General features: G+C 58.1%; 3 protein-coding genes across 6 annotated transcripts; all 3 read left to right on the top strand.

The window, feature by feature from the left end:
- Positions 1 to 9,021: 9,021 nt before the first annotated feature.
- On the top strand, positions 9,022 to 14,870 carry LOC133629381 (uncharacterized). Of its 2 annotated transcripts, none has more exons than XR_009821004.1 (4): positions 9,022 to 9,209; positions 10,798 to 10,926; positions 12,511 to 12,623; positions 12,872 to 14,870. XR_009821004.1 is itself a non-coding variant. In XM_062020040.1 (4 exons), the coding sequence occupies exons 2-4, from the start codon at positions 10,896 to 10,898 to the stop codon at positions 13,650 to 13,652; spliced, it is 921 nt and encodes a 306-aa protein (XP_061876024.1). In that variant the 5' UTR covers positions 9,022 to 9,209; positions 10,798 to 10,895; the 3' UTR covers positions 13,653 to 14,870. The 2 variants fall into 2 exon arrangements, 1 of the variants encoding a protein (XP_061876024.1); XM_062020040.1 differs by having other exon boundaries at positions 12,515 to 12,623.
- A 104-nt stretch (positions 14,871 to 14,974) lies between these two features.
- Positions 14,975 to 17,958, top strand: LOC133629379 (antigen WC1.1-like). 2 transcript variants are annotated; one of them, XM_062020037.1, is made up of 5 exons: positions 14,975 to 15,523; positions 16,248 to 16,556; positions 16,797 to 17,102; positions 17,516 to 17,737; positions 17,872 to 17,958. In XM_062020037.1, the coding sequence occupies exons 1-4, from the start codon at positions 14,980 to 14,982 to the stop codon at positions 17,734 to 17,736; spliced, it is 1,380 nt and encodes a 459-aa protein (XP_061876021.1). In that variant the 5' UTR covers positions 14,975 to 14,979; the 3' UTR covers position 17,737; positions 17,872 to 17,958. The 2 variants fall into 2 exon arrangements, with proteins under 2 accessions (XP_061876021.1, XP_061876022.1); XM_062020038.1 differs by lacking the exon at positions 17,516 to 17,737.
- Positions 17,959 to 18,060: 102 nt separating this feature from the next.
- On the top strand, positions 18,061 to 23,540 carry LOC133629378 (antigen WC1.1-like). 2 transcript variants are annotated; one of them, XM_062020036.1, is made up of 10 exons: positions 18,061 to 18,585; positions 18,828 to 19,142; positions 19,801 to 19,863; positions 19,951 to 20,265; positions 21,320 to 21,355; positions 21,591 to 21,728; positions 22,146 to 22,241; positions 22,453 to 22,563; positions 22,779 to 22,931; positions 23,058 to 23,540. In XM_062020036.1, the coding sequence occupies exons 1-10, from the start codon at positions 18,078 to 18,080 to the stop codon at positions 23,312 to 23,314; spliced, it is 1,992 nt and encodes a 663-aa protein (XP_061876020.1). In that variant the 5' UTR covers positions 18,061 to 18,077; the 3' UTR covers positions 23,315 to 23,540. The 2 variants fall into 2 exon arrangements, with proteins under 2 accessions (XP_061876020.1, XP_061876019.1); XM_062020035.1 differs by having other exon boundaries at positions 19,934 to 20,518.
- The last annotated feature ends 1,113 nt before the right edge of the window (positions 23,541 to 24,653 follow it).

Below are 24,653 nucleotides of genomic sequence, written 5' to 3'. Positions count from 1 at the left end.
CTGAAAGCCAGGCACGAAGGCCTGAAACCCAGGCACGAAGCCTGAAACCCAGGCACGAAGCCTGAAAACCCAGGCACAAAAGCCTAAAAAACCCAGGCACAAAAGCCTGAAAAACCCAGGCACGAAGCCTACTTCATGCGGCGATCAACCCAGGGTCCGATTCTCAGCTGGGTGGGAAGAAATCAGTCCTACTCAATGTGAGTGATAGCAGAAATCTTCTTCTTCATTGAGAGCAGGCTCTAACTTATATACACAGCAGCTTCAAAGCTAGCTCAGCAACAGCAGCTAATAGATTACATTCTTATGCTCATCCTACTTGCGGTTTCTGCGATAAGCAAGCTCCCTCACATTTTCCCAACTTGTTTTTCCCCCGTAGTTGTTTTCCACCTTGGGCTGTTACCTCGTTAGCTGAAAACAGCCCGACCTTGAAGGAAGAGAAAGCGGCCTGCTGTCTGCGTGACAGCAACTGCTTTAACCATGGCTCTGACTCTGGTCTTGATTGTGCATTAAATTCATATAACTGGAACTCAGATTGCCTTGCCCCATCGGGCCTAACATTATACCCTGGGATCCATGTCCATTCTCCCTTAACCACTCCTCGACAAGACCCCAGCTACAGTAGTAAGTAGGTCCCCATGCAGTCTATCAGCCAGCACGGTGTCACATTTGCAGCTGCTTTCCTGTGGCAGCTATCTTCAATACCACACTTTTTCTGTTCAGCTCCCATTGAAAAAATACATGTGTCTGTTAAGTTATGCCACTGAGTATGGGAGCTACAAGAAAGCAGAAGGCAGACCCCAGCTACAGTAGTACGTAGGTCCCCATGCAGTCTATCAGCCAGCACGGTGTCACATTTGCAGCTCCTTTCCTGTGGGAGCTATCTTCAATACCACACTTTTTCTCCTCACCTCCCATTGAAAAAATACATGTGTCTGTTAAGTTATGCCACAGAGTATGGGAGCTACAAGAAAGCAGGAAGGCAGACCCCAGCTACAGTAGTAAGTAGGTCTCCATGCAGTCTATCAGCCAGCACGGTGTCACATTTGCAGCTGCTTTCCTGTGGGAGCTATCTTCAATACCACACTTTTTCTCCTCAGCTCCCATTGAAAAAATACATGTGTCTGTTAAGTTATGGCACTGAGTATGGGAGCTACAAGAAAGCAGGAAGGCAGACCCCAGCTACAGTAGTAAGTAGGTCCCCATGCAGTCTATCAGCCAGCACGGTGTCACATTTGCAGCTCCTTTCCTGTGGGAGCTATCTTCAATACCACACTTTTTATCCTCAGCTTCCATTGAATAAAATACATTTTCTCTGTTAAATTATACCGCTGAGTATGGGAGCTACAAGAAAGCAGAAAGGCAGACCCCAGCTACAGTAGTAAGTAGGTCCCCATGCAGTCTAACAGGCAGCATGGTGTCACATTTGCAGCTGCTTTCCTGTGGGAGCTATCTTCAATACCACACTTTTTCTCCTCAGCTCCCATTGAAAAAAATACATTTTGTCTGTTAAGTTATGCCATTGAGTATGGGAGCTACAAGAAAGCAGGAAGGCAGACCCCAGCTACAGTAGTAAGTAGGTCCCCATGCACTCTATCAGGCAGCACGGTGTCACATTTGCAGCTGCTTTCCTGTGGGAGCTATCTTCAATACCACACTTTTTATCCTCAGCTCCCATTGAAAAAATACATGTGTCTGTTAAGTTATGCCACTGAGTATGGGAGCTACAAGAAAGCAGGAAGGCAGATCCCAGCTACAGTAGTAAGTAGGTCCCCATGCAGTCTATCAGCCAGCACGGTGTCACATTTGCAGCTGCTTTCCTGTGGGAGCTATCTTCAATACCACACTTTTTCTGTTCAGCTCCCATTGAAAAAATACATGTGTCTGTTAAGTTATGCCACTGAGTATGGGAGCTACAAGAAAGCAGGAAGGCAGATCCCAGATACAGTAGTAAGTAGGTCCCCATGCAGTCTATCAGCCAGCACGGTGTCACATTTGCAGCTGCTTTCCTGTGGGAGCTATCTTCAATACCACACTTTTTCTCCTCAGCTCCCATTGAAAAAATACATGTGTCTGTTAAGTTATGGCACTGAGTATGGGAGCTACAAGAAAGCAGGAAGGCAGACCCCAGCTACAGTAGTAAGTAGGTCCCCATGCAGTCTATCAGCCAGCACGGTGTCACATTTGCAGCTGCTTTCCTGTGGGAGCTATCTTCAATACCACACTTTTTATCCTCAGCTTCCATTGAATAAAATACATTTTCTCTGTTAAATTATACCGCTGAGTATGGGAGCTACAAGAAAGCAGAAAGGCAGACCTCAGCTACAGTAGTAAGTAGGTCCCCATGCAGTCTAACAGGCAGCATGGTGTCACATTTGCAGCTGCTTTCCTGTGGGAGCTATCTTCAATACCACACTTTTTCTCCTCAGCTCCCATTCAAAAAAAATACATTTTGTCTGTTAAGTTATGCCACTGAGTATGGGAGCTACAAGAAAGCAGGAAGGCAGACCCCAGCTACAGTAGTAACTAGGTCCCCATGCAGTCTATCAGCCAGCACGGTGTCACATTTGCAGCTCCTTTCCTGTGGGAGCTATCTTCAATACCACACTTTTTATCCTCAGCTTCCATTGAATAAAATACATTTTCTCTGTTAAATTATACCGCTGAGTATGGGAGCTACAAGAAAGCAGGAAGGCAGACCCCAGCTACAGTAGTAAGTAGGTCCCCATGCACTCTATCAGGCAGCACGGTGTCACATTTGCAGCTGCTTTCCTGTGGGAGCTATCTTCAATACCACACTTTTTCTCCTCAGCTCCCATTGAAAAAAATACATTTTGTCTGTTAAGTTATGCCATTGAGTATGGGAGCTACAAGAAAGCAGGGAGGCAGACCCCAGCTACAGTAGTAAGTAGGTCCCCATGCAGTCTATCAGCCAGCACGGTGTCACATTTGCAGCTGCTTTCCTGTGGGAGCTATCTTCAATACCACACTTTTTGTGTTCAGCTCCCATTGAAAAAATAGGTGTGTTTGTTAAGGTATACCACTGAATATGGGAGCTACAAGAAAGCAGGAAGGCAGACCCCAGCTACAGTAGTAAGTAGGTCTCCATGCAGTCTATCAGCCAGCACGGTGTCACATTTGCAGCTCCTTTCCTGTGGGAGCTATCTTCAATACCACACTTTTTCTCCTCAGCTCCCTTTGACAAAATACATGTGTATCTTAAGTTATGCCACTGAGTATGGGAGCTACAAGAAAGCAGGAAGGCAGATCCCAGCTACAGTAGTAAGTAGGTCCCCATGCAGTCTATCAGGCAGCACGGTGTCACATTTGCAGCTGCTTTCCTGTGGGAGCTATCTTCAATACCACACTTTTTCTCCTCAGCTCCCATTGGAAAAAATACATTTTGTCTGTTAAGTTATGCCACTGAGTATGGGAGCTACATGAAAGGAGGAAGGCAGACCCCAGCTAAAGTATTAAGTAGGTCCCCATGCAGTCTATCAGCCAGCACGGTGTCACATTTGCAGCTCCTTTCCTGTGGGAGCTATCTTCAATACCACACTTTTTCTGTTCAGCTCCCATTGAAAAAATACATGTGTATGTTAAGTTATGCCACTGAGTATGGGAGCTACAAGAAAGCAGGAAGGCAGACCCTGTCGCGAAGTTTTCGGCTCTTGGCCTGAAAACCCCAGGCTTGAAGCCTGAAACCCAGACACGAAGGCCTGAAAGCCAGGCACGAAGGCCTGAAAGCCAGGCACGAAGGTCTGAAACCTAGGCACGAAGCCTGAAACCCAGGCACGAAGGCCTGAAACACAGGCACGAAGCCTGAAACCCAGGCAGAAAGGCCTGAAACCCAGGCACGAAGCCTGAAACCCAGGCACAAAGGCCTGAAAAACCCAGGCACGAAGGCCTGAAACCCAGGCACAAAAGCCTGAAAAACCCAGGCTCGAAGCCTACTTCATGCGGCGATCAACCCAGGGTCCGATTCTCAGCTGGGTGGGAAGAAATCAGTCCTACTCAATGTGAGTGATAGCAGAAATCTTCTTCTTCATTGAGAGCAGGCTCTAACTTACATACCCAGCAGCTTCAAAGCTAGCTCAGCAACAGCAGCTAATAGATTACATTCTCATGTTCATCCTACTTGCGGTTTCTGCGATAAGCAAGCTCCCTCACATTTTCCCATCTTGTTTTTCTCCAAAGTTGTTTTCCACCTTGAGCTGTTAGCTGTTAGCTGTTAGCTGAAAACAGCCTGACCTTGAGGGAAGAGAAAGCGGCCTGCTGTCTGCGTGACAGCAACTGCTTTAACCATGGCTCTGACTCTGGTCTTGATTGTGCATTAAATTCATATAACTGGAACTCAGATTGCCTTGCCCCATCAGGCCTAACATTATACCCCGGGATCCATGTCCATGCTCCCTCATTTTTTCTCCACAGTCCTCATCTGAGAAGACAGAAGTGGCAGAGCCCATCTATGAGAGACTGAGCACATCCCCCATTCCCTGCCCCCCTGAGCCATTGAGGGGCGAGGAGGTAGAGATATCAGGAGCAGTGAAATGGGATGGGGAAGAAAGGAGGGATGGGGGAGGGAGATCTTAAAGTGCCAGTTGTAATACTCACCATCCTGCTCCCTTTTGCTTTTATTCCGTTCTGTTTCTTGTAGAATAAACTTTCCTATTTTCCTCTCTCAGTCGAGCACTGGAGTCTGTTTTTGCCTGGAACTGTAATTGACAGTGAGCCCTCCCTGCCCTTGTCTTAATCCACAACAATCTTGCTTATCTTTTTACTCCCATTTCGCTGAGGTCTCCGCCATCCTAACGAGGGTGGGGGTGAATGGGGGCACTGAGCGAGAGACTGTGCTGGTGCTGCTGTGCTGGCTGGGCCAAACCACGACAGGACATCTGGGTACTGTAGCAGTGCTCTGAGACATAACATAATATGTGGGCACTGAAACGGGACTCTGTGGCATCACAGCACATGTGGGCACTGCAACAGTGCTCTTTAACGTCATATCATAACTGGAGATTGCTACAATGCTCTGTGACAGCATATCTCGACACTGCACCAGTGCTCTGTGACATCACAGCACATGTAGGCACTGGTAGGGGGCTGTGTGACATCATAGAATATATCTGCACTACAACAGTGCTCCGTGAAATCACAGCACTCCAGGACACTGCAGCGGGGTTCTATGACATCACATCACCACTGGGCACTGCACCAGTGCTCTGTGACATCACAGCACATGTGCACACTGCAACAGGACTGTGTAACACAGCAGCACATCTGGGCGTTGCAGCGGGGCTGTGTGACATGACAGCACGTTTGGTCACTGCAAAAGTGCTCTGTGACAACACAGGACGTCTGGGCACTGTAGCAGTGCTCTGTGACTTCACAACATATCTGGGCATTGATGGGACTCTGGCATCACAGTAAAGGTGGGCACTGCAGCAGTGCTCTGTAACATCATATCACAACTGCACATTGCTACATTTCTCTGTGACATCATATCTCAACACTGCAACAGTGCTTTGTGACATCGTAGTATATCTTGGCACTGGAAGGGGGCTGTGTGATATAATAGAACATCTTCACACTGCAACAGTGCTCTGTGAAATCACAGCACTCCAGGACACTGCAGCGGGATTCTGTGACGTCACATCACCACTGGGCACTGCAACGGTGCTGTGTGACATCACAGCATATGTGAACACTGCAACATGATTCTGTAACAGAAAAGCACATCTGGGCGTTGCAGCGGGGCTGTGTGACATGACAGCACATCTGGGCACTGCAAAAGTGCTCTGTGACATTACAGGACGTCTGGGCACCGTAGCAGTGCTCTGATGTATAATAGCATATCTGGACACTGAAACAGGACTCTGTGGCATTACTACACATGTGGGCACTGCAACAGTGCTGTATAACATCACAACTACACATTGCTACAGTGCTCTACGACATCACAGCAGTACCAGGCACTGCACCAGTGCACTGTGACATCATAACACATCTAGGCACTGGAAGGGGGCTGTATGACATCATAGAACATCTTGGCACTGCAACAGTGCTCCGTGGAATCACAGCACTCCTGGACAGTGCAGTGGCATTCTGTGATATCACATCACCACTGGGCACTGCAACAGTGCTCTGTGACATTACCAGACATCTGGGCAGTCCATCACTGCTGTGATATATAATAGCACATCTGAGCACTGCAATAGTGCTCTGTGACATCACAGGATGTCTGGGCACGGTAGTAGTGCTCATGAGTTCACATAATATGTGGGCACTGGAATGGGACTCTGTGGTATCACTGAAGATGTGGGCACTGCAACACTGCTCTACAACATCATATCAAACTGCACATTGCTACAGTGCTCTATGACATCACAGCAGTACCAGGCACTGCACCTGTGTTCTGTGACATCATAACATATCTAGGCACTGGAAGGGGGCTGTATGACATCATAGAACATCTTGGCACTGCAACAGTGCTCCATGAAATCACAGCACTCCAGGGAACTGCAGCGGGGTTTTGTGATTTCATATCACCACTGGGCACTGCAACAGTGCTCTGTGACATTACAAGACATCTGGGCACTCCATCACTGCTCTGATATATAATAGCATATCCGGGCACTGCAATAGTGCTTTGTGACATCACAGGATGTCTGGGCACTGTAGCAGTGCTCTAAGACATAATATCATATCCTGGCAATGAAACGGGACTCTCTGGCATCACAGCACACATGGGCACTGAAACAGTGCTGTATAACTTCATGTCACAACTGCACATTGCTACAGTGCTCTGTGAGAACACAGTATATCTCAACACTGCACCAGTGTTCTGTGACATCACAGCATATCTAGGGACTGGAAGGGGGCTGTGTGACATCATAGAACATCTTGGCACTGCAACAGTGCTACATGAAATGACAGCACTCCAGGGCACTGCAGCGGGGTTCTGTGACGTCACATCACCACTGGGCACTGACACATTGCTCTGTGACATTAAAAGATGTAGAATCTTAGAATAATAGACTGGTAGGTGTTGGAAGGGACCTTTAGAGATCATCTAGTCCAACCCCCCAGCAGAAGGAGGTTCAGGTCGCATAGGAATGTGTCCAGGCAGGTCTTGAAGACCTCCAAGGAAGGAGCCTCCACAGCTCCTCTGGGCAGCCTGTTCCACTGCTCCATCACTCTCATGGTGAAATAGGTTTTTCTTATGTTTAAATGGAACTTGTTGTGTTCCAGCTTCATCCCATCACCCCTTGTCCTGTTACTAGCTGCTATAGAAAAGAGGGATGTCCCAACATCCTGACACCCACCCTTTAGATATTTATAAATGTTAATAAGATCACCCCTCAATCTCCTCCAGATTGAACAGCCCCAGCTCCTGCAGCCTTTCCTCGTATGAAAGATGTTCTATACCCCTGATCATCTTGGTGGCCCTGCGCTGGACTCTCTCCAGCAGTTCCCAATCCCTCTTGAGCTGAGGAGCCCAGAACTAGACACAGGACTCCAGATGAGGCCTCACCAGGGCAGAGTAGAGGGGGAGAAGAACTTCCCTCTTCTTGCTGGTCACACTCCTCTTGATGCATCCCAGAATGTCATTGGCCTTCTTGGCCACGAGGGCACATTGCTGGCTCATGTTTAGTTTATTATCAATCAGGTCTCCCAGGTCTCTCTCTGCAGAGTTGCTTTTCAGCACTTCGACCCCCAGCCTGTACTGGTGCATGGGGTTGTTCCTTCAACAGGTTGTGTGCCAGGCTGGCAGGGGGCTGCTCCTCGTGCCCAGGCTGTGCTCTCCTCACACTCTGCTCCCCTCGTTTCCCAGAGCGAGCGTGTTTGTGTGTAAGTTCTTTGGTGGCATCATCCCTGACATGATCCAGACCCCAGATGACAAGAGCTTGTGTCACCCTTGAACTGCACCAGTGCCACCAGCTGCTGGAAAAAGCCCAGTATATACCCAAAAATCTTGAGGCTGGTCACAAGAGCTTGGGGAGGAGTGGTGATCCCCCAGCGTGGTGATCAATGGCACAGAATCGAGTTGGAGGCCTGTGGTCAGTGGGGTTCCACAGGGATGGGTTCTGGGGTCAGTCTTGTTCAACATCTTCATCAACCACCTGGATGAGGGGACAGAGGGACCCTCAGTGAGCTCCCTGATGGCACCAAACTGGGAGCACTGGCTGATTCCCCAGAGGCTGTGCTGCCAGTCAGTGAGAGCTGGACAGGCTGAGAGTTGGGCAGAGAGGAACCTGCTGAGGGTCACCAGGAGTAAGGGCAGAGTCCCCAGCTCCAGAGAGACAGGGAACGGCTGCAGAGAGGCAACACAGGGCTACTGAGATGCTGAGGGGATGGAACATGTGTGTGAGGAGGAAAGGCTGCGGGCCCTGGGGCTGTTTAGGTAAGAGGAGACTGCAGGGGGTTCTCATTAATACTGACAAATATGTCACTGGTGGCTGTCAGGGGGCTGGGGCAGCACTTTTGTTCTGTTGTATCCAGTGACAGGACAAGGGCTGATGGAAAGAAGCTGCAACACAAAATGTCCCATTGAAACATGAGCAAAAGCCATTTCCCTGCTGAGGTGAGGGAGCCCTGGCCCGGGCTGCCCAGGGAGGCTGCGGAGGCTCCTTCTCGGCAGGTTTCCAAGCCCAGCTGGACACGCTCCTGTGTGACCTGATCTAGGTGGGACCCGCCTGAGATGGGGGTTGGGCTGGATGAGCTTTAGGGGTCGCTTCCAACCGCCACCGTTCTGTGACTCTTTTTAGTGACGGCCCTTCCAGCCGCCACCCTCGGGCGATTCTTACGCCTGTGCCCAGAGGTGATGATGCTGCGGGGCGGGAGCGGGAGCGGGAGCAGCGGCAGCCGCGGCAGCCGCGGGACAGGCGCCGCTTCCCCGCGGCCGCCCCGCGGACTCCATTTCCCGTCAGCGCCCGCGCCTCGCTGTCGCGCAAAGCCGCCGGCGGCAGCCGCGGTGCCTGCCGGGAGTCGTAGTCCCAGCGTGCCCCGCGCGGAGCCCGCGCCACCGCCCCGCTCGCGCCGCCGCTCGCGCTGCCGGGGGTCTCTCAGCGCGGGGGCGGCGCCGGCGGCTGCTCCCGGGGGTCCCGGCGGAGGCGGCTCCGGCCGTGTCGGGCGAGGAGGAGGCGGCCGAGCTCCCCACGGCTGAGCGCCGGGCGGCGAGCGAGCGCAGGATGGGGGGCGCGTGGCCGGCGGTGAGCGCGGGCCGCGGGCGGGCCGGGGGGCGGCGGGAGGGCGGCGGGGAGGGGGCTCCGCGGCGGGCCGGGGGTGTCCGGTGAGGCGGGGCCGGGCGGAGGCGGCGGCGGGCCCGGGGCGGGCGGCGAGGCCCCGGGAGCCCGAGAGCCGCCCGCGGGCGCCGGTGGGGGGGAGGCGGCCGAACGCGGCTCCGCGGCGGCTCCTCGGGCCCCGGCGGCGGCGCGGAGCGGGGCGGGGGGAGGCGGGGCCGCGCCGTCCCTCCGTGCCGCGGGGGAAAGCGGGAGCGGGACCCGGGCCCGGCGGGGGCTGCCGCCCGCGGCCCGCCCCGGCGCTGCCCCGCTCCGCTCTTCTGTTCGGGGTTTGACCCGCTCCCGCTTCCCCGCCGCCGCCTCTCGCTGCAGCCGGGCAGCCGCGGCGGAGCGGGACGAGCCCCGGGCAGCCGGGAACGACCGGGCTGGGCCCCGTTCTGCGGCGGGGAGTCCCGGGGGAGGCGGCCCCGGCGCTGGCAGCTGCCTGGGACACGCTTCGCTCATCGCAAACACTTTGTGTCCCGCTCTTCCCCCGCCCCGCGTTATTTCCTTCGTGCTGTTGTGTTTAAACGCTGCTTGATGCGGTCCCATGGCGGGGGAGGGGGAGGGAAGTTCAGCCCCAGAGAGGGGTGACAACAGCTCAAAGGGTTCCTGGAGCCCTCCCGAGTCAGGAATTGCTGCGGTAGTGCCGTGTCCCTCTGTCCTGGGTGGGCTCCCTTTGGCCAGGGTTCTTTTTGGGCTGGGAGGTTGCCACTTTGGCTCATCCTCTGCTGCTGCTGCTTTTCCCTCACGGGTGGTGTGAGCACGTTTGGGAGAAGCAAACACAGAGCTGTGGTGAACAGTTGGTTGCCCCACAGGTTCTCATCTGAGTCAGGTGTTTTAAAGTGATATAAAGGGCTTTGAATTCCCAGCAGGAAGCCCCGTGAGGGCCATCAGTGGGAGGGGGCTCTTGGTCAGTGCTGTCTGCTCCTTGGGTTCATGTGGTGGGCACAGCTCTTTGCTCCTCTTCCCACTGGGTGTGCTTGAACGTGTCCTGCCCTCACCTCTGTGTGTCCCTCTGAACTCCATCCATTGGGGTTTTATCTGTACTTGCAAGTCTAATCCTCCCTTGTGAATGCTTGTGGCAGGCAGGAAGGTGACAAAAGGAGTTGTGTTGGTGATTTGTTGGGTAGGTGCAAGGCTTTGGGCTCTCACTGGGTGTTGTCAGCACCCTCCTGCTCAGAGACATCCCCTTCCCCTAAACCACACACCACCAGTCACAGAAACAGCCCCCAGCAGAGGCACTTCCCAAACCAGCCTCTTGCAAAAACCAAGGTGCTCACAGAAAGAGGAGAAGCTGGGAGGGTTTGGAAACATCTGGGGGTGAACTTTGTGAGTCCCTGTGCAGTGTTCCAGCTGGAGCTGTGAAAACCTTGTCCAAGCCTCATTCCACTGGGGTGTCTGACTGTCCCCAGCCCCTTTCTCTTGATGAGCTGAGTTGAGAGCCTTGTCCTATTTTAGGAGACACCCAGATCCTGCAGGTTGCTGGTTGTTGACGTACTCTGTGTTTGTGTTTCAGGGGCCCTGTGGGCAGTGGTGGAAGCGGCCAGCGCCGGCGCCTCGGTTCTCTGCCTGTGTGAGAAGGGAGATGCCAAGGTCACGGAAGAGACAGGCAAGATGTCCAAGAAGGAAAAGGAAATGAAAACAGGTGAGACCCATCCGCAAAGAGATTGTTTCCTTTTCACCCTTTGTTGTGTTTCAGTCTCCCTTTGGGCAGCTGGTGTGAATGGGCAAGGACACAGAGAGCAGGGCTGTGGCTGGTGTAAGAAATGCTTCATTCTTCCCAGAAAGCCCAGTTTTAACCCAAATCCTGCTGCTGAAGCGTCACTAATGAGCTTCAGCTTCCCAGCTGGATGCATTTAGTCATCCAGGATAGGCAAGAAGGCCAAGGGCACCCTGGCCTGGATCAGGAACAGTGTTGTCAGCAGGAGCAGGGAGCTGATCATTGCCCTGGACTCGCCTTTGGTGAGGCTGCACCTCCAATACTGTGCTCAGTTCAGGGTCTCTCTCTACAAGAAGGACATGGAGGTGCTGGAGAGGATCCAGAGGCAGCTACCAAGCTAGGAAAGGAATTGGAGCACATCTCATGAGGAAGGGCTGAGGGGTCTGGGGCTGTTTAGCCTGGAGAAAAGAAGGCTCAGGGGAGACCTTCTCGCTCTCTACATCTACCTGAAAGGAAGCTGCAGCGAGGTGGGGGTCAGTCTGTTCTCCCTGATAACAAGCAATAGAAGAAGAGGAAACAGCCTCAAGTTGTGCCAGGGGAGGTTCAGGCTGGACGTGAGGAGGAATTTCTTTGCTGACAGGGTTGTCAGGCCTTGGAACAGGTGCCCAGGGAGCTGCTGGAGTCACCATCCCTGGAGGGGTTTCAGAGCCGGGTGGGTGTTGCACGGAGGGCAATGGGCTGGTGGGTGATGGGACTGGGACAGAGGCTGCACTCCAGGAGCTGAAAGGTCTCTCCCAGCTGAAATGATCCTGTGACTGTGTGATGCCTGTGAAGTGATGTGTCTGTGTTGGGCTGTGCGGGGCTCTGCAGGGAAGGCCGCGTCCAGCCGTGACTGTGGCAACTGGAGGCAGGGCCTGGCTGCCCCCCACAGAGTCACAGAATGATGGGGCTTGTCAGGAACCTTTAGAGATCCTTCAGCCCAACCCCCTGCTAAGGCAGGTTCTGCTTGGTCAGGGACACAGGAACGTGTGCAGGTGGGTTTGGAAACCTGCCGAGAAGGAGCCTCCACACCCTCCCTGGGCAGTCTGGGCCAGGGCTCCCTCACATTAACAGGGAAATATGTTCCTTATGTTTAAATGGAAGCTCCTCCTAAAGCCCACAGGGGATACTTGCAGCAGCTTTTCACAGAAGCCTGTGTTTGCCCACGGGATAGAAAGCAGGGGAATCTGGGGCACTTGTGGCAGGTTCTCTCCCTTCCCTGTCCCTCTGGCCATGTGGCAGGATGGAGCTCAGTCCAGACGGTGCTGTGCCGGGGTTCCTCTCTGCCTGGACACACTCTGTGTCCAGGCTTTGACCCTAAGCTGTTCCTGCTTTACTTCCTTGGCCTGTGATTGTTGTTCTGTGGGGACAGGCTGAGCAGGTGAGTCACCTCCTTCACCCCGTGAGCTGGGGACAAGGAGGGCTGCGTGGGCAGTGCCCGTTGGCTCTGCAGGGCAAGGGCTCAGCAGCTGGAGGCAGGTAGCCACGGCTGCCCACTGCCTGTCCTCAACTTGCCATCTCCTCTGCTAGGAAGGTGCCGGGTCCTTGTTGCTGTTCCGAGGGTGGTGTTTCTCACAGAGCCTGCGGCAGCTGATCTTCAAGATGCTGCAGGAGATCTGCAGCCTACTGGCAGTACCTCCTAGGTAGGCACCGAGCCCTTTGGACTGGCTGTTTCTGCACTGCATGTGTCTCCTCCTGGAGCTGCAAGGTGCTGCCGTAGCAGCCGGGGCTTGCTGCCCCCGTGGCTGCCGCAGCCGCTGCCCTGGTGCTCTGAGAGACGTGGCTCCGGCGTCAGGTTTCCCTGCAGCGCTGCGGGTGCAGCTCAGCAGCTCCTGTCAGCCCGGCTGAGCCGGCCGGGCGCTGCCTGCCCCATGCTTCTGCTCTCCCGCAGGCTACCTGCTGCTCAGGGGCTTCGTGGCCTTGGGGGTGTGCTCCAGGAACGGCCCAGTGGAGAACCAGCGCAGCATCTGTCGCCTCTGCTGGGGCCTGCAGCTCCTGCTCACGGCTCAGGCATCCAGCTCCATTCTGTGTCCTTGCCCGTGCTGCTCACTGTCGCCTGCACCGAGAACATTGAGCACGTGGCCTCTTGGGCTTCCGCTGCCCACAGGGGAGAACTCTCAGCGCCCCGGCTGGCTCCTGGTGCCCCTCTGGCTTTACAGATGGGGAGAGGGGGGCACAGGAGCTGTGGGGTGTGTGGAAGCCGGTGTGTTCCCCTTTGCTGCCACACACAGCCTTTGCTTTTCTTTGTGAAACTGTCTTTATCAGGATATGTGTCATTCCTGCTGCTGCTGGTGGTGTCTGTGCTTACAGTGCTGCTCTGGAAATGTTTGGGTTCCTCTCCCTGCAGCTCAGGCCTGAACCTGCTCTGTCCCAGCTGCAGCCCATCGAGCAGCGAGTGCGAGGCTTCCTCAGAGCTGGCTCGCTCACAGCATCTCTCTGTTGGAACGGGATGCAGTGGGTTTGTGTGGGCAGGTTTGGCAGTCGGGGGCTCCAGGTGTGGCTGCTTTAAACAGAGAGCTTCCCCTGTATCTGGCAGGGCCAGGCCAGTCAGCTCTGGGCTGGACCCGCTGCTGCCCAAGGCCTGGCCAGTGAGTGATGGAGGTAAGGCCTCTGTGATGGACAGACTGGAGAAGGGGAAGAAGATGCTGCAGCAGAAGGGAGTGAGAAAGTGAGAACATGTCAGGGGTCCCTGTATGTGGGTGTGAGGTGACATCCCTGCAGTGCCCCCCATGGCCGTGGGGCTCAGTGTGGAGCATCCATGTGCAGCGAGGCCGTCCCAGGGGCCAGGAGCTGTGATTGGTGTCTCTGCGAGGCCGAAGGAGCAGCCCCGGCAGGAGCAGTGGGGCTGGGGGTGTGTCGGGCCCCGCGGGGCTGTGCCTGGGCTGGGTGCCAGGAGGAAACCTCAGGCTTCCTGGCCGGGCGCTGTGGGGGAAGCGCAGCGAGTGCTGCGAGGCCGCGGGGGCTGCGGTTTGTGCAGCAGCAGCTGCAGCTCCCGATGCATCTGCCTGCAGGGAACAACGGCCCCTGGGGCACACGGGGACGGTTGGGGACATGCTGGGGCCTGTCCTGCTGCCGGGCTGGGGACGTGTCCCAGCGCGGCTCCTGCCGGGGCCCTGTCCTGAGGCTCTCCAGGAGGGATGTTCCTGCAGGCCGGGGCTGCAGCTCTGCCCCCAGCCCAGGGCTGTCCCACAGGGGCTGCAGCAGGGCAGGGGCTGTTCCCTTTCCACCCCGACACAGAGCCAGTGCAGCCCCACAGCTCGGGGTTGGTGGACACTGCCCTTGTGGGTTCTCTGATGAGTGTAGCCCTGGGGATGGCCAGTGCTCCCAGTGCTCCCAGTGCTCCCAATTGAGGGCCTGGAGACCCATTTCCCCTCTGCGCCTGCCTCGGCCCATAACTCTGCCCCATGGCAGCAGCCGTGGCACCTGCATTGGGACCGTGGTGTCCCTCATATATGGGCATGAAGGGCACTGGAGAAGCTCATTGGCGGGCTGAGCTGTGTCAGAGGGGAGAGAGCTCCTGATCACATCTCAAAAGGTGCTGCTGCTTGGATTGGCTCCTGCAGCTGCGTTGGCATCTCTCAGAGATCTCACCCTGCCATCAGCAGCAGCCCCACGAGGGTGCGGGAGCCGTGCCGGGGAGTGGGGAGCAGCAGGGCTGTGGCCGCGGGGCAGGAGGCTCAGGATGGGCACGCAGGGACTCCTGTGGCCTCGGGTGCTGTGGCTGCTCCTCGGGCTGCAGCTGTGCAGGGGTAAGTGCTGGCTCCCTTGTCCCACAGCCCAGGGCCAGTGGGCACCAGCGTGCTCATCGGGATACCTCTGGCAATTCGGTTTCTTCACGGGTGCCGCTGGGACGAGGGGCAGAAGGTGCTCAAGGGAGTGGATGCTGTGCCTGTGTGGGTGGGAGAGGGAGGTGTGGGGCTGGGGCACGGGGCCATACGGGGGTTGCTGTGCTGGGGAGGAGAGAGGGGACATGGGAAAGGGGTGGTTGAATTAGTGGGGATGTGCTGCAGGCTGTGGCGCTGTGAATGGTACAGCAGGTCTGCTGCTGGGCAGCCTCAGCCCTTTGCAGAGCTGGGGAGAAAAGGGACCCCCAGACTGCCCCAGGGACAGCCCAGGATGGGGAGGGCTGTCCCTCAGGTGCCTTTACCTATGGCCTGGGCAGGGGGGACCTCAGAGCTGTCGTCTGGAGCTCAGTGCTCTCCTGACCAGCCCCGTGTTGGCGTTTCAGGGGCTGCAGAGTTGAGGCTGGTGAATGGCGGCAGCCGCTGTGCTGGGAGAGTGGAGGTGGAACACAAGGGACAGTGGGGAACTGTGTGTGATGATGAATGGGACTTGAAAGATGCTGCAGTGGTTTGCAAGCAGCTGGGATGTGGGTCTGCTGTTCGAGCTTTTCGGAATGCACATTTTGGGCCAGGATCTGGCCCCATTTGGTTGGATGATGTTCGGTGTCGTGGCTCTGAGCCTGCCCTGTCCAACTGTACACACAGAGGATGGGGTGAGAACAACTGTGATCACTATGAGGATGCTGGAGTGAGCTGTTCAGGTAAGAGGCCAGAAAGGGACCTGGCTGTGCCCTCCAGGATCAATGAGTGTGTGTGAGAGCAGGGTCCAGGCTGGCTGGTCACTCTGCCAAGCTGCAGCTGGTGTTGCTGGTTTCTCCAGTCCTGAGAAAGGACAAAAGGAACCCAGCCTGGGTTCTCACCACAAACCTGGACCCTGAGGTTGCTCAGCCCACTCTAAGTTGGTGCCTGGCCTGCCTCCTCCCTGCCCCATTGTCTCTCAGTTCCCATCTTCCTCCTCCCACTCAGCCAGGACCAGTCTGGCATTGCCACGGACCAGCTCCCACCATGCCAGAGGCACCCACAGCATCTCATGCAGCCACCCACAGCCCTGGGGAATGGCAAGAGATAACAAGGGACCTTATTGGCACCTTATTCCTCTGCCAGGGTGACCCCTGAGCTGCAGCCCACAGGGACACAACCCATGCAGTTGGGGTGACCTGTTGCTGCACCTTTCCTTCTTACCCCAGCCCCAGCTGCCCTGTGCCGCAGGATCTGTGCCAGCACTTGCACTGTCCTCAGTGCCCGTCCTTGCCCTGGGAGCTGCTGCAGCCCAGGGCTGCTCCTGGTGTGTCTGTGCCATCAACACCCACTGGGAGCTGCTGGGGGCTTGTGGGACACTTTGTGGTCTCCTTGGAGATGAGGTGGGATAAGGGTAGGTAACTGCCAGCAGGCGCTGGGAACTCACAGGGGGTTTGTCTGCTCCAGGGTTTGTCTGGCTGGTCGGAGGGGACAACGACTGCTCAGGACACGTGGATATCCATGATGGGGAGAAGTGGAAAAGTGTCTGTGCCTCAGCCTTTGGTGCCAGAGCTGCTGCTGTGGTCTGCAGGGAGCTGCAGTGTGGGGCAGCCCTGAACATCCAAGGGGCAGCTCGTGATGGAGCCAGCGCCGGTGCCATGTGGGACAGAGAGCTGCAGTGTGCAGGGAATGAACCCTTCCTCCAGTTTTGCCCCAGAGGCCCCTCCTGCGACCAGCTCTGCACCCCCAGAGCTGCTACTTGGCTCAACTGCACACGTAAGGACTGTCACTGGGGTGTAAAACACCAGGGATGTGCTGGGGACAGGGCAGCGGGGCAGGGACCGTGCTGGGCCTGAGGACAGAGGGGCTGATGTGGGGTCTGCAGCCCCACAATGATGCGGGAAGAGGTGGAGGAGGAGGATGGCAGCTCTCCTCCATTTGACCTCTCCCCAGCTCCTGAAGGAGCCAGAGCACAAGTCCAACCCCTTCCATTGTTCTCTGTCTCTGTGCTTGCAGGGTTCAGGCTGGTGAACGGCAGCACGGCGTGCGAGGGGAGGGTGGAGCTGCACGTGCAGGGGACCTGGGGCAGCCTCTGTGCCTCCCGCTGGCACCTCTCTGACGCCCACGTCCTCTGTGGCCGCCTGGGCTGTGGCTTTGCCATGTCCCTTCCCAGAGGAGGGAGTTTTGGGAGAGGAACGGGCCCCGTCTGGAGACACTCGTTCCGCTGCAGTGGGACTGAAGCCCACCTGGGACAGTGCCCAGTGACCGTGCTGGGGGCCTCCCCGTGCTCCCATGAGGATGCTGCTGCTGTCGTCTGCTCAGGTGAGGGCTGGCAAACCCTGGATTCGCTCCTTTGTCTCCTGGCATGACAGCAGCCCAAGTCAGGGGACCTGGGGCAGGCCCAGGCTGCACTTCCCCCTGCAGAAGCCCTGAGGGCTGCAGAGAGACGTTGTCCCTGCCCCCCAGGGCAGCCCCAAGGGCCACCTCCAGGCTCAGGCTCTTTTGATGTCCCCCCGGGGTGCTGGGTGCCGGACAGGGCTGTGGGGCTCATTCCACCCCTCTGGCTGCAGACAGCCCTGTCCCAGCAACACAGAAATAGCCCCAGGCATGATCTCAGTCCCACGGGGCTGCCTGGCTGCCCCCAGCAGCAGCAGCAGAGCAGAGGGTGAGCCACAGAGCCAGGCTGGGGCTTCTGGTGAGCACCAGCCTCAAACCTGTGCTTTCTGCTGGGGCAGACTCCTCAGCTCTGCTCCCTGCCAGGGACACTGGCTTCCAGGGCCCATCTCCAGCAGAGAACCAACGGCTTAGGTTGGAAAAGGCCTTGAAGCTGCTGCAGTCCCAGCCCTGCCCTCACCCTGCCAAGCCCACCACTGACCCAGCACCTCAGCTCCAATCTCAACCTGCTCTAGGGAAACCTGAGCCCAGCCCTGAAGGGATCCCAAAGCCGTGGGGCTGAGGTGCTGAGGGCCGTGGGTCAGTGCTGGGCTGGGCAGGGTGAGGGCAGGGCTGGGGCTGCAGCAGCTTCAGGGGCTTTTCCCGTCAGCCCAAAGGGTTGTGTGAGTCCATGATCGGTGATTCCACGACTCCCCAGGCCCCGCTGGCTCCGGGTCCCTGCGGCTGGTGGGGTGAGGGAGCCGGTGCGCCGGGCGAGTGGAGATCTTCCAGCGCGGGACGTGGGGCAGAGTCCTGTCTGAGCAGTGGGCCGTGGCGGAGGCCCGTGTGGCGTGTCGGCAGCTGCGGTGCGGAGAGGCAGAGACGGCCTACAAGCCGCCCACGGCCGAGCGAGGGCCGGGCCCCATGGGGCTGCGAGGGGTGCGGTGCCAGGGGCACGAGGCACAGCTGAGCCTCTGCAACGTCTCCTGGCCGGCAGCGGGGGTCGTGGAGGACGTGGGGGTGGTTTGCCAGGGTGAGTGTCCCCACGGGCCCCCCGGGGCACAGGGTGGGCGGGCAGCCGGCCCCCGCCGCCGTCTGGGCTCCGTCCCCGCCGCAGGGAGCCGACGCGTGCGACTGGCGAATGGGCCCGGGCGCTGCGCCGGGAGAGTGGAGATCTACTCCCAGGGCAGCTGGGGCAGCGTCTGCAACGACGGCCGGGACCTGCCCGATGCCGCCGTCGTGTGCCGACAGCTGGGCTGCGGAGGGGCCGTGCGGGCGCCGGGCTCTGCCGCCTTTGGGGAGGGCTCCGGGCACATCTGGCTGGACGGCGTGAACTGCTCCGGGGCCGAAGCCGCTCTCTGGGACTGCCCAGCCGGGCCCTGGGGGCGGCACGACTGCGGGCACAAAGAGGACGCCGGAGCCGTCTGCTCAGGTGTGTGGCGGGAGCTGTGGCGGGAGGCTGGTGCTCAGGGAGGCCGGGCCAGCAGGAGAGCCGGGCACGGCCAGCGCTGGCCCGGGCTGTCACTGAGCTCCTGCGCCGGCACCTCCTGCGCACAGCCAGGCACGGGCAGCCCCGGGGCCGCCGGGGTCCCTGGGGAGCTCAGCTGTGCCTGGGGGTGGGCGGCAAGGGCAGCGGTGTGTGGCCCTCAGGGACTCGTCTCTCTCCCCTGCCAGAGTTCACGGCCCTGAGGCTGGAGAACAGCAACGGCTGCTCCGGGCGCCTGCAGGTTTTCTACAACGGGACGTGGGGCAGCGTTTGCTCCAACTCCATGACCCCCAAAACGGTGTCACTGGCGTGCGAGGAGCTGGGCTGCGGGAAGGAAGGGACCCTGGAGATACAAGGGCCATGGGGCAGAGTGTCTGGCGCCGCCTGGCTGGACCGTGTGGAGTGTGAGGAGAGACACGGCTCCTTCTGGCTGTGTCCCTCCGATCCCTGGAACCTGCGGTCGTGCGACGAGCTGCGAGATGTGACCCACATCACCTGCCGTGGTAATTCTGAGCTGCACGGGCACCAGCATCCACCCAGCAATTCCTCCCTGCTGGCTGGGATCAGCACTGGGGTGGCAGCAGGAGCAGGGCAGGGATTGTCCCCTGTGCTGGGCTCTGGTGAGGCTGCAGCTCGACGGCTGTGCTCAGTGCTGGGCCCCTCACTCACTGCCAGAGGGACACTGAGGGGCTGCAGCATGGCCAGAGCCGGGAAGAGGAGCTGGGGAAGAGGCTGGAGCAAAAGGTGGCTGGGGAGGGGCTGAGTGAATGGGGGAGTTGAGCCTGGAGAAGAAGAGGCTGAGGGGAGTCAGCAGCACTCACTGACACTCACAGGAGGCTGCAGGGAACTGGGGGTCGATCTCTTCTCTCCAGTCATGAGTGACAGGACAAGAGGAAAGGGACTCAACTTGCCCCAGGGGAGGTTGAGATTGGAGCTGAGGCAGAACTTTTTCCCTGAGAGGCTTGTCAGCCCCTGTGCCAGGCTGCCCAGGGAGGTGGGGTGTCCTCATCTCTGGAGGGATCCCAAAGCTGAGGTGCTGAGGGCCGTGGGTCAGTGGTGGGATGGGCAGGGTGAGGGGAGGGCTGGGACTCCAGCACCTTCAGGGGCTTTTCCTACCCAAATGATTCCATGACTCCATGATTCTCTGATCTCCTTCTGCAGGGACACGGCCCAAAATGACCCCAACCCTGGGCTCCGCGTGCCCCAACGCCACGAGCTGCACAGGTAGGGAGCTGCTCCTCTGCTGCCCTTCTGGCCTGGCAGGGCTGTGCCCACCGTCCCGCTGCCCCAGCAGCTCTGTGCCTCCTGCAGACAGGGAGAGGATCCGCGCCGTGGGAGGAGAGGACGGCTGCTCGGGCCGGGTGGAGCTGTGGCACCGCGGCTCCTGGGGGACGGTGTGCGACGACACGTGGGACGTGCGGGATGCCGAGGTGGCCTGCAGGCAGCTGGGCTGTGGGCCCGCCGTGGCCGCCCTGCCCGAGGCTGCCTTTGGGGAGGGCACAGGCCCCGTCTGGCTGGAGAAGGTGGAGTGTCGGGGCACAGAGGCGGCTCTGCAGCACTGCCGGGCCTGGCCCGGGGACCGCGGGCTCTGCCAGCACAAGGAGGACGCGGCCGTGCGCTGCGCGGGTGAGTGCAGGGGCTGCAGCTCTGCCCGGGGCACTGCATGGAGCTGGGGCAGGTCCCGTCCTGCCCTCAGAGCTCTGGAGAGCGAGGCTGTTCCTGCAGAGCCTGGCAGCCTGGTCCCATGTGGGCAGCAGCTTCTGTGGGGCTGGATGTCCTCCAGCTGCTGCCCGGCCAGGCTCTGCAGCCCCAGGGGCACTTCTGGACCTTGGAGTCCTGGTTGATAAACTGAACATGACCCAGCAACGTGCCCTCGTGGGTAAGAAGGCCGATGGTATCCTGAGGGCATCAGGAAGAGGGTGGGCAGCAGGTCGAGAGAGGTTCTACTCCCCCTCTGCTCTGCCATATCTGGTGGGGCGTCATCTGGAGTCCTGTGTCCAGTTCTGGGCACCCCAGCTCCAGAGGGACAGGGAGCTGCTGGAGAGAGGCCAGTGCAGGGCCAGCAAGATGATCTGGGGACTGGAATCTCTTCCTTATGAGGAAAGGCTGTGGGGCCTGGGGCTGTTTAGTCTGCAGGAGGCTTCGGGGAGATCTCATTAACACTGACAAGTACCTAAAGGGTGGGTGTCAGGGGGATGGGGTGACATTTTTTCTGCAATGTCCAGTCACAGGACAAGGGGTAATGGACAAAAGCTGCAAAACAAAAAGCTCCACTAAAACACAAAGAGAAACTCTTACACTATTAATGTGAGGGAACCCTGGCCCAGGCTGCCCAAGGAGGGTGTGGAGGCTCCTTCTCCAAGCCCACCTGGACACGTTCCTCTGCCCCCTGAGCGAGGGGAACCTGCTGTAGCAGGATGTCAGCTGGATGAGCTCTGGAAATCCGTTCCAACCCCCACTATCCTAGGAGTCTCTGAACTCCCAGGCTGCTGGTGCTGCCCTGGCCAAGGCCCAGAGCAGGGCCCTGGGCTCTGTCACAGCCTCCTGAGCAGCCCTGTGGAAGGGGTGGTTCAGGGGGGCTGTGCCAGGGGTGTCTGCACACACAGGCCAGGTAAGGGTGGAGGCTCCTGGTACCCACGTACCCCCCTCTCAGCTCATCTCTCCTTCTCCTCCTCTGCAGCTGCACCCAGGACAGCAGCATCGACCCCTCGAGCAGGTGACGTGTCCTTCCCATCAGCAACGAGTCACCTCGAGGCCAGGCTGTGACCCAGCCAGAGGGAAGGGGATCCTCACTGGGGGTGAAACTCCCAAGAGGAGGCAGCGGGTTATGGGTGCCGGGGGTGGGGAGGGCTGTGAGTTGCCCACGGTATGATGGGGGTCAGGGCTGGGTGCTCCAGCCACCCACTGCTCCGTGGCCTGGTGCTTCCCTCTGTGTATGGCTGCCTGTGCAGATCCCACTCGGGGCCGCCCGACCAGCAGCAGAAGCGTCTCGTTGCCCGTCATCATGTGCATGATCCTGGGAGCCCTTGTCTGCCTGCTGCTGGCCCTCCTGGCCTGGAGAGTGCTCAGCGCCAGGGCTGAGCGCAGAGGTGGGTCCTGCCCCACGCTGCCACGGGAAGGTGCCTCTTGGCAGGGCCAGGGCGCTGTGGGGTGTGTGTGTCAGCACAGGCAGAGCTGGGGGCACAGGCGTGTGCTGCTGCTGTGCCACTGACTGCCTGATGATGGGCCAGCAGCAGCCAGGGGAAGAGAGTCCCGACACGGGGGAGTTGGGGATGGGGCCAGAAGTGGCCAGAGCTGGGCTGGGGCAGATGGGCACAGGAGGAATGCAGGGCAGCAGGGTCCATCCCCGTGGTGTCAGGCCTCAGGCTTCTCCTCTGCCCAGCCCTCAGCTCCCTGTGGCAGTGCAGGGGCTGTGCTGTGGATCCGTGGGGCAGAGAGGGGCAGCTGCAGAGGGGAGGGAAGGTGGGAGCTGCCTGTCCCTGAGCCAGAGCGGCCTCTATCCACAGGCTCCCAGACAGCCCTGGAGCCCTTCCCTGAGGCGGTGTACCAGGAGATCGGTTACAGCCCTGTGTGGGAGGAGCAGGCGAGATTCAGCCCATCAGGTGGGTCTGGGTCCATCCCTGGGCGCTCTGTCCCCTGGTCCCCAGCTGCAGCTGACTCCCTGCAGCCCCCAGGCCCAAGTCCCTGCAGCAATGTGGGGAGAGCAGAGACGTCCTGGCCCAGGACAGAAGCTTCCTCCCCATCAGCTCTGCCCACCCCAGCTGGGTTTGTCCCAGGGCACAGGGTCAGTCCTGGGCCCTCCTCCCCACTCAGCCCTGGCTTTGTGGGTCCCCTCTCCAGGCTCCTATTCGGAGGGGTCCCTTACCAAACTGCAGCCCCATCACATGGACAGTGAGGAGGAAGATGGTCTGGGGTCAGCACGAGGTATTGGGGGGCATGAAGGGGTTGATGTCTCATCGCTGCAGACTTGGGATGGACAGTGGCGCCCCTGAGTGCCACCATCAGAGTTGGGGAGCAGATGGGGATCTCCTGTGCCGCTGCAGCCACCAGTGTCTGAGCCCCGTGTCCCTGCGCTACCTCCCGTCCTCTTCTCTGCACGATGCATCTTCTCACCAACCTCAGCTCCTTTCTGTTACCAGATGTCCCTGTCCTGCCCAGAGGTGGCCCAGCAGATAGCTATGATGATGCCAGGGAGGTTTCTGACCCTGGGGAGGACCTTGTGTTTGGGCACAGAGGCTGGGAAGTGCCCAGGACAGCGGAGGAGGGAGCAGGGCCCAGGGACGCACCTGGAGGTGAGGGGATGGGGATGAGGATGAGGGACAGGGCGGGTGGAGGGGGGCTCAGCATCTCTGAAGTGGTGAGGAGAAGGAAGGAAGGAGATGTCCAAATGTGCTACAGCCTGCCTTGCTGCTTTGCAGAGACAAAGCTGTGCTCCCAGAGCAGTGCCGGGGCCCCTGGAGCTGAGGGAGATGCCCAGTGCCTGTGCCCAGAGAGCTGGAGCTACGACGATGCCCAAGAGGTGTCCCTGGCACATCCCCCTGAGGACAGCGAGGCCGTGACACTGCAGCTCAGGGCACAAGGGTGGCCCATCCCCAGGCCAGGAGAGCCCGTCACTGCCGCGGGGCTGGGAGCAACTGGGAGGGAGGAGGGAGCTGTGCGGCTGGGAGAGCCCTGAGCTCCAGGGAGCCCTCGGCCCTTGCCAGCCATTTCCTCTGCCTTCAGTGTCCTGTGTTCAGGCTGTGCCTCCATCTTTGTTCTGATTAAAATCCCTTGGGGGTTTGGGCCAGAGCTGGTGTCGGGCTGCCCAAGGGTCAAGGGCTGTCCCCGAGGCTGACTGGGGGGATCAGAGCACAAAGACGTGACAGTGGGGAAGGGGCACGTCTTGGGGACAGCGGGCTCAGGGTCTGCAAGGGCCTCTGGTCCCTGGGGAAGATTCCTGCTGACACAGACATTTCCATCCTGACATAGAATCATTGAATCAAAGATTCATTTGGGTTGGAAAAGATCTTTAAGATCATCAAGTCCCATCACCAGCCTCACCCTGCCGAGCCCATCACCAACCCCTGTCCCTCAGCACCTCAGCTCCACGGCTGTGCAACAGCTCATAGACCTATGGAATCATTGCAGCTGGAGAAGACCTTTAACATCATTGAGTCTGATGTGTGTTGTGATGTCACACAACAGTTCCCTGATATGTTTGCAGTGCTGCTGAGTGACATCACAGTCAATGTGGGAACCGAAACGGGACCCTGTGACATTACAGCACATCTGGGGTCTGTATGCGGGCAGTTTGACATAACAGCACATCTGGGCACTGCAGCAGTGCTCTGTGATATCACGGAACATTTGGACACTGTAATAGTGTTGTGTGACATCACAGCACATCTGGGAGCAGTAACAGGGATGTTTGTCATCACATCACATCTGGGTTTTGTAGTGAGGCTCTGTGACATCACAGCCCACCTGGTTGCCTTAACGGGGCTGTGTGACATCACACCTCATGTGGGCATTGCAGAAGTCCTGTGTCACATCATAGCACATCTGGACACTGCAACAGTGCTGTGTGACATCACAGCACATCTGGACACTGCAACAGTGCTGTGTGACATCACAGCACATCTGGACACTGCAACAATGCTGTGTGACATCACATAACATCTGGGCACTGAAACAAGGCTCTGTGGCATCACAGCACCTCTGGGATCTGCAAACTGACAGTGTGACATCACAGCACCTCTGGGCACTGCAATGGGGCTGCAGTGCCCACATGTGCTGTGATATCACACAGCTCCGTTGAAGCGCTCAGTGGGCTGTGCTGTCACAGAGCCCTGTTACAAAAGCCAGATGTGATGTGATGTCAAAGAGTTCTGTCATTGCAATTCCCAGATGTACTGTGATGCCACAGAGACCTGTTAGAGTGCCCAGATGTGCTATAATGTCACACCAACCAGATGCAGTTACCAGATGGTCTCTGATGTCACAGAGAACTGTTGCAGTTGTCAAATGTTCTGTGA

The sequence above is a fragment of the Colius striatus genome, unplaced genomic scaffold, assembly GCF_028858725.1.
Source record: "Colius striatus isolate bColStr4 unplaced genomic scaffold, bColStr4.1.hap1 scaffold_40, whole genome shotgun sequence".
NCBI lineage: Eukaryota > Metazoa > Chordata > Aves > Coliiformes > Coliidae > Colius > Colius striatus.
This window is presented reverse-complemented; position numbering and strand designations above follow the sequence as displayed.

Bases quoted from the DNA above. Each gene is read 5' to 3' on its own strand.
- LOC133629381 (XM_062020040.1), top strand. From the start codon at position 10,896: ATGTCCAAGAAGGAAAAGGAAATGAAAACAG. The intron at 10,927-12,514 runs GTGAGACCCATC...TCTGCTAGGAAG, and splicing joins GGAAAAGGAAATGAAAACAG to GTGCCGGGTCCTTGTTGCTG. The intron at 12,624-12,871 runs GTAGGCACCGAG...GCTCTCCCGCAG, and splicing joins CTACTGGCAGTACCTCCTAG to GCTACCTGCTGCTCAGGGGC.
- LOC133629379 (XM_062020037.1), top strand. From the start codon at position 14,980: ATGTGCTGCAGGCTGTGGCGCTGTGAATGGTACAGCAGGTCTGCTGCT. The intron at 15,524-16,247 runs GTAAGAGGCCAG...TGTCTGCTCCAG, and splicing joins TGCTGGAGTGAGCTGTTCAG to GGTTTGTCTGGCTGGTCGGA. The intron at 17,103-17,515 runs GTGAGGGCTGGC...CTGCTGGGGCAG, and splicing joins TGCTGCTGTCGTCTGCTCAG to ACTCCTCAGCTCTGCTCCCT.
- LOC133629378 (XM_062020035.1), top strand. From the start codon at position 18,078: ATGGGGCTGCGAGGGGTGCGGTGCCAGGGGCACGAGGCACAGCTGAGC. The intron at 21,356-21,590 runs GTGACGTGTCCT...CTGCCTGTGCAG, and splicing joins AGCATCGACCCCTCGAGCAG to ATCCCACTCGGGGCCGCCCG. The intron at 22,932-23,057 runs GTGAGGGGATGG...GCTGCTTTGCAG, and splicing joins GCCCAGGGACGCACCTGGAG to AGACAAAGCTGTGCTCCCAG.